This window comes from Eptesicus fuscus, chromosome 7, assembly GCF_027574615.1.
Source record: "Eptesicus fuscus isolate TK198812 chromosome 7, DD_ASM_mEF_20220401, whole genome shotgun sequence".
NCBI lineage: Eukaryota > Metazoa > Chordata > Mammalia > Chiroptera > Vespertilionidae > Eptesicus > Eptesicus fuscus.
This window is the reverse complement of record NC_072479.1, coordinates 42,349,889-42,360,701: the sequence shown is the minus strand read 5'-3', so window position 1 is coordinate 42,360,701 and position 10,813 is coordinate 42,349,889. Positions and strand designations below refer to the sequence as shown.

The 10,813-nt window shown below is 44.2% G+C and overlaps 1 protein-coding gene across 1 annotated transcript; it reads right to left on the bottom strand.

Moving 5' to 3' along the window:
• Nucleotides 1-5,229: 5,229 nt before the first annotated feature.
• Nucleotides 5,230-6,060, bottom strand: LRRC10 (leucine rich repeat containing 10). Its single transcript, XM_008155565.3, has one exon. The coding sequence runs from the start codon at nucleotides 6,058-6,060 to the stop codon at nucleotides 5,230-5,232; it is 831 nt and encodes a 276-aa protein (XP_008153787.2).
• Between the last annotated feature and the right edge of the window lie 4,753 nt (nucleotides 6,061-10,813).

The window sequence follows — 10,813 nt, the reverse complement described above, 5'->3', positions numbered from 1 at the left end:
AGTCTGCAGGCTGAAGCTCTATCCACTGAGCCAAACCCATTAGGACCCAAGTTAACAAGGAGGTGAAGTTCTAACCTAGGCCCTTCTAATTTCTATGAGTTTTAGAATAGAGTTTCTGTTAACTCACAAACAGAAAATGTGGAAACAGTGATCTTTATTTTCACAAGACTTCTGTAACATGGAATGTACATTAATAATCACTGCATAGGAAATTGTCTAAATGCTCAGGATTTTAAAATCTAGTAGCCTTCAGGGTTTTATTTGCAGGAGAATGTGTGCTGATTATTCTCTTTTGAGCTCTCCTCAAGCCAGGGTCCATTCTTGGCCTGCTTGGACGCCATGGGGCTTTCCCAGGATGACTGCTTCACAATTCTCTGTGGGCTGGTTTCCTGTGATTTAACTCAGGAGGCAATGGCAGGAGAAGGAATCACTATTTTCCTCCTGTTCTTACACTTTGTCTCTGGATGTGGCTGCATCTCTGAGACATACCAGTAATTGCTTCACAGGGCAGCCCCTCTTATGGCTCTCAGCTCTTACTGGATTTGGGTAACATTTCTGTTCCCTTTTCAGTTAGCCGTACAGGTCATGACAGCTGCTGCTGTTGCTCTTGTTTCTGTGTATCAGTATTACCACCTCAGTATTGGTTTTTCCCTCCCTTAATCCTACTCAGTAATAGTTCTGTATTAAAGTCTCCCCATGTAAACCATATGCGGGGGGAATGAATTTTTTTGCCAGGACCCTGACTGATAAGAGTTAACAGAATACTCTGTATAGAATTATTTTCTAAAGTCTGCCTTGTCTTATACCTAGTGTAGTGTATTAGAACATTCATAGAAGTGTAAAGAGGACTTAATCTTTTTAAAATTAGAATTACTGCCCTGGCCAGTTTGGCTCAGTGAATAGAGTGTTGGTCCTGGGTTCGATTTTGGTCAAGGGCACATTCCCAGGTTGCGGTCTCGATCCCCAGTTGGGGGGCATGCAGGAGACATCTCATCATTGATGTTTCTCCCTTCCTCTCTGAAATCAATAAAAATATATTAAAAAATAAATAAAATTAGAATTACTATAGAACATTCCAGCTTCTCAATATGAAGAATAAGGCAAACCTGATTTCACAACTTCATTTTTAAATTGTGAGCTATACAGTACATATGGGTATTGAAAAAGTTATATGAATTAACCCAAGACCCTGAGGATAGTACATACCATGCCTGTGGGTTGGGTGCCTGATAATATCTCCAAAATTCAGGTAACTTGGTAGAATTGTACTAGGCACTGGAGATTCACAGATAATATCACTTGTTTCCTGTTCAGAGATAGTCCAGGAGGAAAAAACATAAACTTAATTGTTTTTTAATAGTGTTAATACCCTTTCTATGGTAATCTTACCTTATAATAGACAAATATGCAAATTGACCACACCTTCGCTACGCCCAAGCCACGCCCACCAACCAAGCCACGCCCACCAGGAAACCGTTGCAGGGACGTTGGGGGTGTGACGGAGCCCAAGGCCGGGAAAGCCGCCCGAGGCTTTCCCGGCCTTGGGCGCCAGCGGGGTGCCTGTGCCGATTGCAGGAGACCACTGGGGGTCGGCTCCTGCGATTGGTAGCAGGGACGCTGGGTGCAGCCGAGCCCAAGGCCACCGCCCAGGGCCAAGCCCGGACCCTGAAAGAAGGCAGAAGGCGGTGGCCACAGCCAAGGCCTGGGTCCCCGGTGCGGGCAGAAAACTGGTGCAGGCAGCCAGGTGAATGAAGGTCTATTGCACGAATCTTCGTGCAAACGGGCTACTAGTGAGATTATAAAGGTGTATGCATATTTCTCTTACAGTGATAAAAGCCAGAGAGTAAAGTGTCTAGCAGATACACACCCATGTCTTTAGTCTGAGGCCTCCTTCCCCTCAAGACACACAGGGTTTAGTGCCAAGGAATAGCCTCAGGTTTTCAAGTACAGCAGTTCCTCATATGCTCTCTTCAATTTTTATGTTGATAAGATGCTGTAGGAACTTAACTCCTGTTTATATCAGCCTGTGGTAAAATTGGTTTTGTTATATGTCCTTTTGCTTAAAGTTGTAGAACCTCTCGATGTTATGTGAGGACTTAACTGTACTTTGTTGATATTATTGATTCTAGAATAAATAGGGAAAGGGCCAACTATGTTCATTTAGAAATTTAAAAGTGAAGTCTTTGGTAATTACATCTGTGTTTTCCTATTTAGATAAGCCAGAAGCATTTGACCAAATGGCAGTTATATTTTTCATATTCAAGACTACAGATACTGTTGTTGAAAATTTTATTGAAAAAAGAAAAGTTTTCTATGGCATTTATGTTTTTTTTCTTCAAGCAAGGAACTATAATAGTAGGGTAAATATAAGTATTGTGCTGCATGGCATAAGAATGTGGTATGTAAACATCAACTGTCGCCTGCCAGGCACTTTTCTGTGCACTTCATACACAGTAATTAGTTTAATCCTTGTAGTACCTGAGTGGTAGGAACTTAACCATTTACTGATGAGAAAACTGAGGTACACAGATGGTAACTGACCAGTAAATGGCAAGCATGGGATTTGACCTCAGGTAGTTTGAAGGCCATGCTCTTAATCATCATAACCACACTGCGCTTTCAGTTAAAATTTGAGTCTAGATGACTATTAGGCCACAAGTCCACTTTTTAAATGTGAAATTACATGATGTTACATTTTAGGACAAAAAAAAAATTGGCTCATTTCCCTAGAATGCATATAAAAGATTTTGGTTGGCATCACTCATATTTATGGAAGCTAAAATTCTGTACAAACTTCTGGAAGAGATTTTCCTCTGATGCATAACACTTTAAGGTTCAGGACTTTTAAAATCATAAGTAAAGTTATATTTGGTGCTTCAACATTTTCCGCTCTTTAACTTTCTAATTGTGTCAGAATTTCAAGAAAAAGAGTAATGGAAATGGAAATATGCATTTACGTAGTTAATCAATTATTAAAATTGATTGAAACCCTATAGTGAAACACAGCAAAATCAGTGGTGGTTTCTTATATTGTTTGAGAAATGTTTATTATGTATTATTTTAAAAGAAAAAAGTTTGTGTGCAAATGTTTATAACTTAACATTTGATGCAGACTGGGTAGCTCATTATATGGAACCTCTGTATAGGTCATGTGGCTTTTCTTTGTCTTATGGCTTATAGCCGCAGGTCATGGGGCTACACTGGAAAAGGTGAGCTGTTAATCTTGGGAGGGGAAGACAGGGTCAAAAGAAACTCAAAGCCAAAACAAGGAGCGTCGTCCTGTACACCAAAAGGTTTTGGGTTTGATTCTTGGTCAGGTCAAGTGAAGGAGAAAGCCAATGGATGTTTCTCACATCGATGTTTCTCTCTAAAAAAAATCCCTCAGGTGAGCATTAAAGAAAGTCCAGCCTGGCTGGTGTAGCTCAGTGATTGAGCGTCAACCTACGACCCATGACAGTTTGAATCCTGGTCAGGGCACATGCCCAGGTTTCGGGCTTGTTCACAGTAGGGGGTGGGGTGTATAGGAGGTGGCTGATCGATGATTCTCTCTCATCATTGATGTTGCTAACTTCCTCTCCCTTTCTTTGAAATCAATAAAACCATATTTTTAAAAAGTCAAAACTTTGATCATAAGGCTGCCTGTTGGCAGAAAGTTTCTAGCATGAACTGAGTATAGCTTAGTTTCAGTCATTAGGAATGAGTAAATAGACTGTAAATACTATCTGTCTAATGGAAATCTGGGCTCATTACTAAAGGAGTTGAATGTTTGGTGACCTATTACATTTAATGATTAAAGTTTAATCAATAGGTTGCAAGTACTCTACAGACTGGGAGTGGTGATAGGAAGACTATGTGATATGAAACTTTGTCTGGCTTACCAAGAAATATTTGTGGTAGGAAAAATGAAAATAGTCTGCTGTGTAATGTCATTTGAGAGGCAAACTTGGATGGGTTAAGATGCTTTTATGGCAAAAAGCTATATAGTATGTTTTAGTTAAGATGACATTTTTAGTGTCCTTGATTGATGAAAAAGTTTAAAGAATTTCTATCATTCTTTTACATAAAGAACTGTGTTATCAAATCAGCCACGGATAGCAGTTTCTTTCCCCTCTGCCCCAAGTAGCAAAGGAACATTTTACTCTCATGAGCTTTAGCCCAACAGCAAGGAGTCATTAAAATTGAGATACATTACTGACAAGCTGAAGTCTGTACAAACATCAATAGAACAACTTCCCCCTGTTTCAAATAAATGAAATGAGCAGTTTCTTTAAAGTATCCATGGGAAGGTCACAATTTACATACTTAAAAATGTCCAAAATTCCTACGTTTGTACACTGATCATCAAAAGGACCCTATCTACAAAAATCAAAACAGATCAGAGGTACGTGAGGCTAAAGAGGCAAAAGCTTCCTCTTTACCACAACCTGCAATTCAGATTCCCAAGTGCTTGTTTCAAGTGAACAGATTTCCCCACCTACTACCTTTAACCTGGTACGATTCTGGAGATGTGGTTTCCCTCCATGGCAGGGAAACAGCAGGGCTCTGCTCCACAGAGGCGGCCAGGGTTACAACTAGGCTTGATTTTAATGAGACCACATTGCCATAGAGAGGTTCCACTTCCTACAGGACTTCTAGCATTGTCCGCGACAGGAAACAGTTTAGAGCAGACCTTGGGTCAAACCTTTTAGGGAAAATGAGCCAAGTCTGCATGAACCACTGTCAAGTTTAAGGTGGCAGCCTTTGCAACAGCAAGGTCTTTCTGTGAGTGAGTGACTGACTAGGTAGAAATGTCCTTTTGAAGTGGCCTGAATTAGTAATCTTTTCATACCATTTGTGGTCACTCAGTAAGAAAATACATGTGTGAAGGGCTGGAGACAGTCCTTTGAGTTAAGTTCTTTACAAAGTCCTTATCTGAGGTGCTCACAGCCTCGTGACCAGCCACTCTGAAGAGCGGAAGAGGCCCCAGTGCCCCAGTCCTTGCTCTTCACTGTTTCAAAATACCTACTTGGAAAGACTGGTTTTCCGGCAAGGAAGTTGTCATGCTGCCCTCCGGGAGAGAGATTTGCCAGAATGTTTTTCTTCTTGGTGTGATTTAGGGATTTCGTCTGACTCCATGGGCTCCTGCTGGCGGAGATGCCCTAAACGTCCCAGAGCACTCTTGCGCTCCACGGGAGAGGTCTCCGGGAGATGCCAGCTGGCTTCCTGGCATTGACCTACCACTGAAGCTCCTCAGGAGTTGGTAGGAGGAAGTGGAGGAGGTGGGGCGGGTGCCTCCTGGCTTCCCTCAGCCAAAGCATAGCGCCTGGCTTTCCTGTGGTCAGGCTCTGGTGTCTCCTCTGCCCATCTTCCCACGCGGCGCACGCCTTTGGCCACCTTGGGGGCATTCCTGCAGGGATTGTGGTCATAGATAACCAGCTTCAGACTTGACAGGTGGGCCAGGCTGGGGAAGTAGCAGATGTTGTTCCGGTCCACATCGATCACCTCCAGGAAGGGCATGTGAAGCAACACCGGGGGGAAATCGCTCAGCAGGTTGCCCGAGAGCCAGATGGTTCTCAGCTCCCGGAGGCGCCGCAGCTGGCCTGGCAGCAGACGCAGGGCGTTGGAGCCGGCATGCAGAGTCTTCAGGAGGCTGAGCTCACAGACCACATCTGGCAGCTGGGTGAGGCAGTTGGCCTCGACCCACAGGGTCCGCAGGTTCTGGAGCAGGCTCAGTTCACTGGGGAGATCGCAGAGCTTGTTGTTGCCCAGGTAGAGGATGCAGAGCTGTTTCAAAGTGCACACCACCTGGGGCAGCGCCTTGAAGTTGTTGAAATCCAGGGCCAGGATCTGCAGGTTCTGTAGCTGCCCCAGCTCCAGAGGCAGGCTGCTGAGGTGGTTGTCGCTCAGGTAGAGCTTGACCAGCTCCCGGAAGGAGCACACGTGCACCGGGAGGCGGCGGAGCTGGCTCCCACTCAGATCCACCATCTTGTCCAGCGGCATCTCCCGGAGGTCTCTGACCACGAAGTTCTGGCAGCGGTCAGCAGGGATGAAGGCCACGAGGGCCCTGACGGTGTTCCCCATGCGGAGGCTGGAGGCATGGCGAGCCCCGGCCCACCAACCGATGGGGCTGCTGCCCACTGCCCAGAGGCCTGCCCTCCCCTCCCCTTATAACCCAGGGGGAGGGGGTGGCGTGACAGCAGCCAGTCACTTCAACAGAGGAAAGTGCTTCTGATAGCAACCTGAGTGTCGGGTGACAGGCCCAACAGACAGGCCCGGTCCCGGAGCCCAGGTCTGCCGCACATGCTCGCTTTCAATCCCTTACACCCCCATCTCTTTTATCTGCATTTTTAAAATTTGTTTGTTTCAAGCTGAAAATAGCTGCACTGTTTTTTTTCTAATGATAAAACAGTGAGGCATTACATAAAGGTTGTAAAAGAAGAAAGTGGAAAACACCCATAGTCATACGACTCAAGGATAAATACTGTAAACAATTTAATAATTGTCCTCCAGTCTTTTTCTTACAAGTAATCAGTTTGTTTTAAAAAATTATCCTGTTCATAGAGCATCGGTCTGCGGACTGAAAGGTCCCGGGTTCGATTCCGGTCAAGGGCATGTACATTGGTTGCGGGCACACCCCTGGTAGGGGGTGTGCAGGAGGCAGCTGGTCGATGTTTCTCTCTCATCGATGTTTCTAGCTCTCTATCCCTCTCCCTTCCTCTCTGTAAAAAATCAATAAAATATATTTAAAAAATAAAATAAAAATAATAATAATAAATAAATAAATAAATAAATAATTATCCTGTTCAGGAGTATTATGTTTTATCATAACCTGTGGACATATATTTATGTTTGCAGGTTACCTATACAATTATAAACACCTGCAGAGTCCATCATATGGATGTACATTTAAAAAAAATATGGATGTAATTAAAAATAAATACGGTAAATATGTTTTTAGTGACTTCAGAGAGGAAGGGAGAAGGAGAGAGAGAGAAACATCAATGATGAGAGAGAATCATTCTGCATGTCCCCTACTGGGGATCAAGCCTGTAACCCAGGCATGTGCCCTGACCTGGAATTGGACTGTGATATCCTGGTTCCTGGGTCGACACTCAACCATTGAGCCACGTGGGTCCCAGTGCGGATACGCTGTAATTTAGACAGGTCTCTATCATTGGGTATCGAGGCTTACAGCATGTTACTGTTATAAATATCCTCATAAGTACCATGTGAGCAGTAATCCACTCATTTCTTTAAGAAACATCCTTACAGCCCTAGCTGGTTTGGCTCGGTGGATAGAGCATCGGCCTGCGGACTGAAGGGTCCCAGGTTCGATTCCAGTCAAGGGCACATGCCCGGGTTGCGGGCTCAATCCCCAGTAGGGGGCTTGCAGGAGGCAGCCGATCAATGATTCTCTCTCATCATTGATGTTTCTCTCTCTCTCTCCCTCTCCCTTCCTCTCTGATATCAATAAATAAAAAAGTTTAAAAAAAAAAAAAAGAAACATCCTTACAAGTGTTTCTGGGTCAAAGACACGTATCCTCTTAAGGCTTTTCATGGATGGTGTCTCCTCCCTACCCCACCAATTCTGACCATTGTACATACTCTACAGGTGTCCATTTTCTTATTCTTCACTCTTACCAGGTAATAGTTTTCCACACTTTAAAAATGCCTTTGACACCTGAAACCTATATACGTTTATTAACCAATGTCACTTCAATAAATCCAATAAAAATTAAAATAACAAATAAAAATAAAACACACACACAACACTTCCCTACATGTTGACTTGGAAGACTCTTATAAAAATAAAAATACCAGTGTATAAATATATATGTATATATATTTATATTTATATAAACATATATATTTATATATTTATATCTATATAATATATATATTTATATTTATATAAACATATATATTTATATTTATATAAACATATTTATATTTATATAAACATATATATATATTTTTTTGCTTATTTCACTATGGTTGCAATAATAAAAAAACTGGAACACATCTGACTATTAGTAGGGGCATAGTTGACTAAATGACAGTTCATCTGTGGAATACTGTGCTGCATTTATTTGAATGAGGTAAGTCTATATTGTTTTCCCCTACACTTAGTCTGCTCCATGCTGTGTCTCTATGAAACCTCTATAACAGAGAGTATTTTTACTTATATAACAAAGTAAATGACTAATAAAGACATAGTTTTAAAAGGTTAAAAAAAATGCCTATGACAAAAGACAAGTAGAAAAGCAGAGAAAAGAGGAGGAAAGAACGCCAGCCTCCAACAGCTTATGTAACTGAGAGTGTATCCCGACAGACAGGGCCTCTGCGGCAGGTGCGCTCACGGCCCACCCCAGGCTCATGCTTCCCTGCTGTGGTGCGGAGTTGTCGGAAGCAGCTGTCCCGCTGCGACATCTTCTAGCACCAGCCGAGGGCAGGGAGGGAGTCTAATTCTGGCCGTGGAGTGTGGGCAGAAGTGATACACGTCACTCAGGGCCTGCCTCGTTTAAAACAGACCTAACCTTCCTCCCACTGTCCCCTTCTGCTTCCTGAGCACCGACACCCAGGGTGACCTTAGGAGCCACCAAGTATGTGGAAGTCACATGTGGAAGCTGGCAGCGCCTTAGTCATCCTGGACCCCTGAATAAACGCCAGGATCAGGACACCTCCTGCTCCCCAAACACTACTACCACCAATTGGACTTAGGTAAGTGAGAAATAAACATCAATTATGTTAAGCCCTCCAGATCTGGTGGCTTATCGCATCTTAATAGAGCAGTTATCAAAAATAAGTAGGTAAAACTACATATATTGATATGCAAAGATATTCAGGATAAAGTGGGGGGCGAGTTTCAGAACAGTTTTTTATAATCCTATCTGTAAAAATATGCATATGTTCTTGTATATGCATAAAGTTATCTAAACAATAACAGTGATTATCTCTGGGGAATCTGCCTTATGGTTTGGGGGTGATAGGAATGCTGACTTTTCTATTTCTTCTTGTACTATTTGACTTTTTAAAGAACTATTGACATACATCCCCTTTAAATTTATTATTATTATTATTATTAAATATTTTTATTGATTTCAGAGAGGAAGGGAGAGGGAGAGAGAGATAGAAACATCAATGATGAGAGAGAATCATCGATCGGCTGCCTCCTGCATGCCCCCTAGTGGGGATCGAGCCCGCAACCCAGGCATGTGCCCTTGACCAGAATGGAACCTGGGACCCTTCAGTCCGCAGGCTGATGCTCTACCCATTTAGCCACACCAGCTAGGGCCATCCCCTTTAAATTTTTTTTATTTTTTATTTTTTACAGAGAGGAAGGGAGAGGGAGAGAGAGATAGAAACATCAATGATGAGAGAGAAACATCGATCAGCTGCCTCCTGCACATCCCCTACTGGAGATGTGCCCACAACCAAGGTACATGCCCTTGACCGGAATCGAACCTGGGACCTTTCAGTCCGCAGGCCGACGCTCTATCCACTGAGCCAAACCAGCTAGGGCCATCCCCTTTAAATTTAAAAGCTGTAGTCCCAAAGTAACAATCCATTAGCTTGCCTGCCCTCTGGTCTGGATAGTGTCTGAGTTTTGGGGGGAGGCTTGGCATACCCTTTCACCTCCTGGGCTGCCTTTACTGAACAGAGCGAAGAGGACCATTCCACGGGGATGGCCGTCCTGCAGTCATTTGGGGGTGCAGTGTCCTACTCGGTCACCCTGAAGCCCTGGGACTTTCCACATTGAAGGTCAAGGGCTTTTATCTTGAGTCCTCTCCTTGCCTTGTTGGTTTGTCCTGTAATAACCAGCCCTCTCAACAGGTACTGTGCTTCGCCTCTATATTTAGCGTGGCCAGTAGTGACCACAAATGGTCATGAAGCCGCTGCCCCGCTGTCATCTCTAGAAATGATAATGATGATAATGATTAGTACTCATTATTTGTGAGTAATCTGTGAAACTGAGTGCTGTGCCGGGTGCTTTACAGATGCTGCTTCTCAGAACCCCTGCCAGAGAAATATTTTCATCCCCAATTTTCAGACGAAAAAACTGAGGCCCAGAGAGGTTTAATAATAACATTGAGTATGTACTGAGCCCCACTATGTTCTAGATGCAGGGACCTGACCTCACAGAGAATGTGATTCCACCAGAGCACGGGGGCGGGGTGTGGTGGGCGCTCTTCCTGGAGTTAGGTCACACCAGTTGACAAACTTTGCCCTCACACACTGAACTTCCACGGCAGCCCCTAAATGTGAGCAGACAGCTAAGGAAAACCAGAGCGTGTGAACGGGGGAGATCCTGGCAGGTTCCCTCCCAAAGGACTCTGTGCTCACAGCCCTCCCGCTCCCGTTGCTCGTGGCTCCTGGGTTGAGACCTTGAGGCTCAGGAAAAGAGCACTGGCCTCTGCCCAGATGGTGTGGCTCAGTGGTTGAGCGTTGACCTATGAACCAGGAGGTCACGGTTGGATTCCTGGTCAGGGCACATGCCCGACTTGAGCCCCAGCGGGTGGCGTACGGAGGCAGCCGATCGATCTCTCTCATTATTGATGTGTTTTCTCTCTCTCCCTCTCCCTTCCTCTCTGATATCAATAAAAATATAGTAAAAAAAACCCAATAATTTAAAAAAAAGAGCCCTGGCTTCTTCATTGCGCTCCCACTGCCCCCACTCTATTCATTTCTCACTTGTCAGCTTCAGTGCCTCCTCCTGGGGCCGCAGGGGCCACGCAAAGCTTCATCACTCCCACCTCTAGCCGGGGCAGGGCCTCTGATTCCGAAGAATGAAGAACGGAGTCCAGACTCCTCAGTGAGGCATACAGGACCCTCC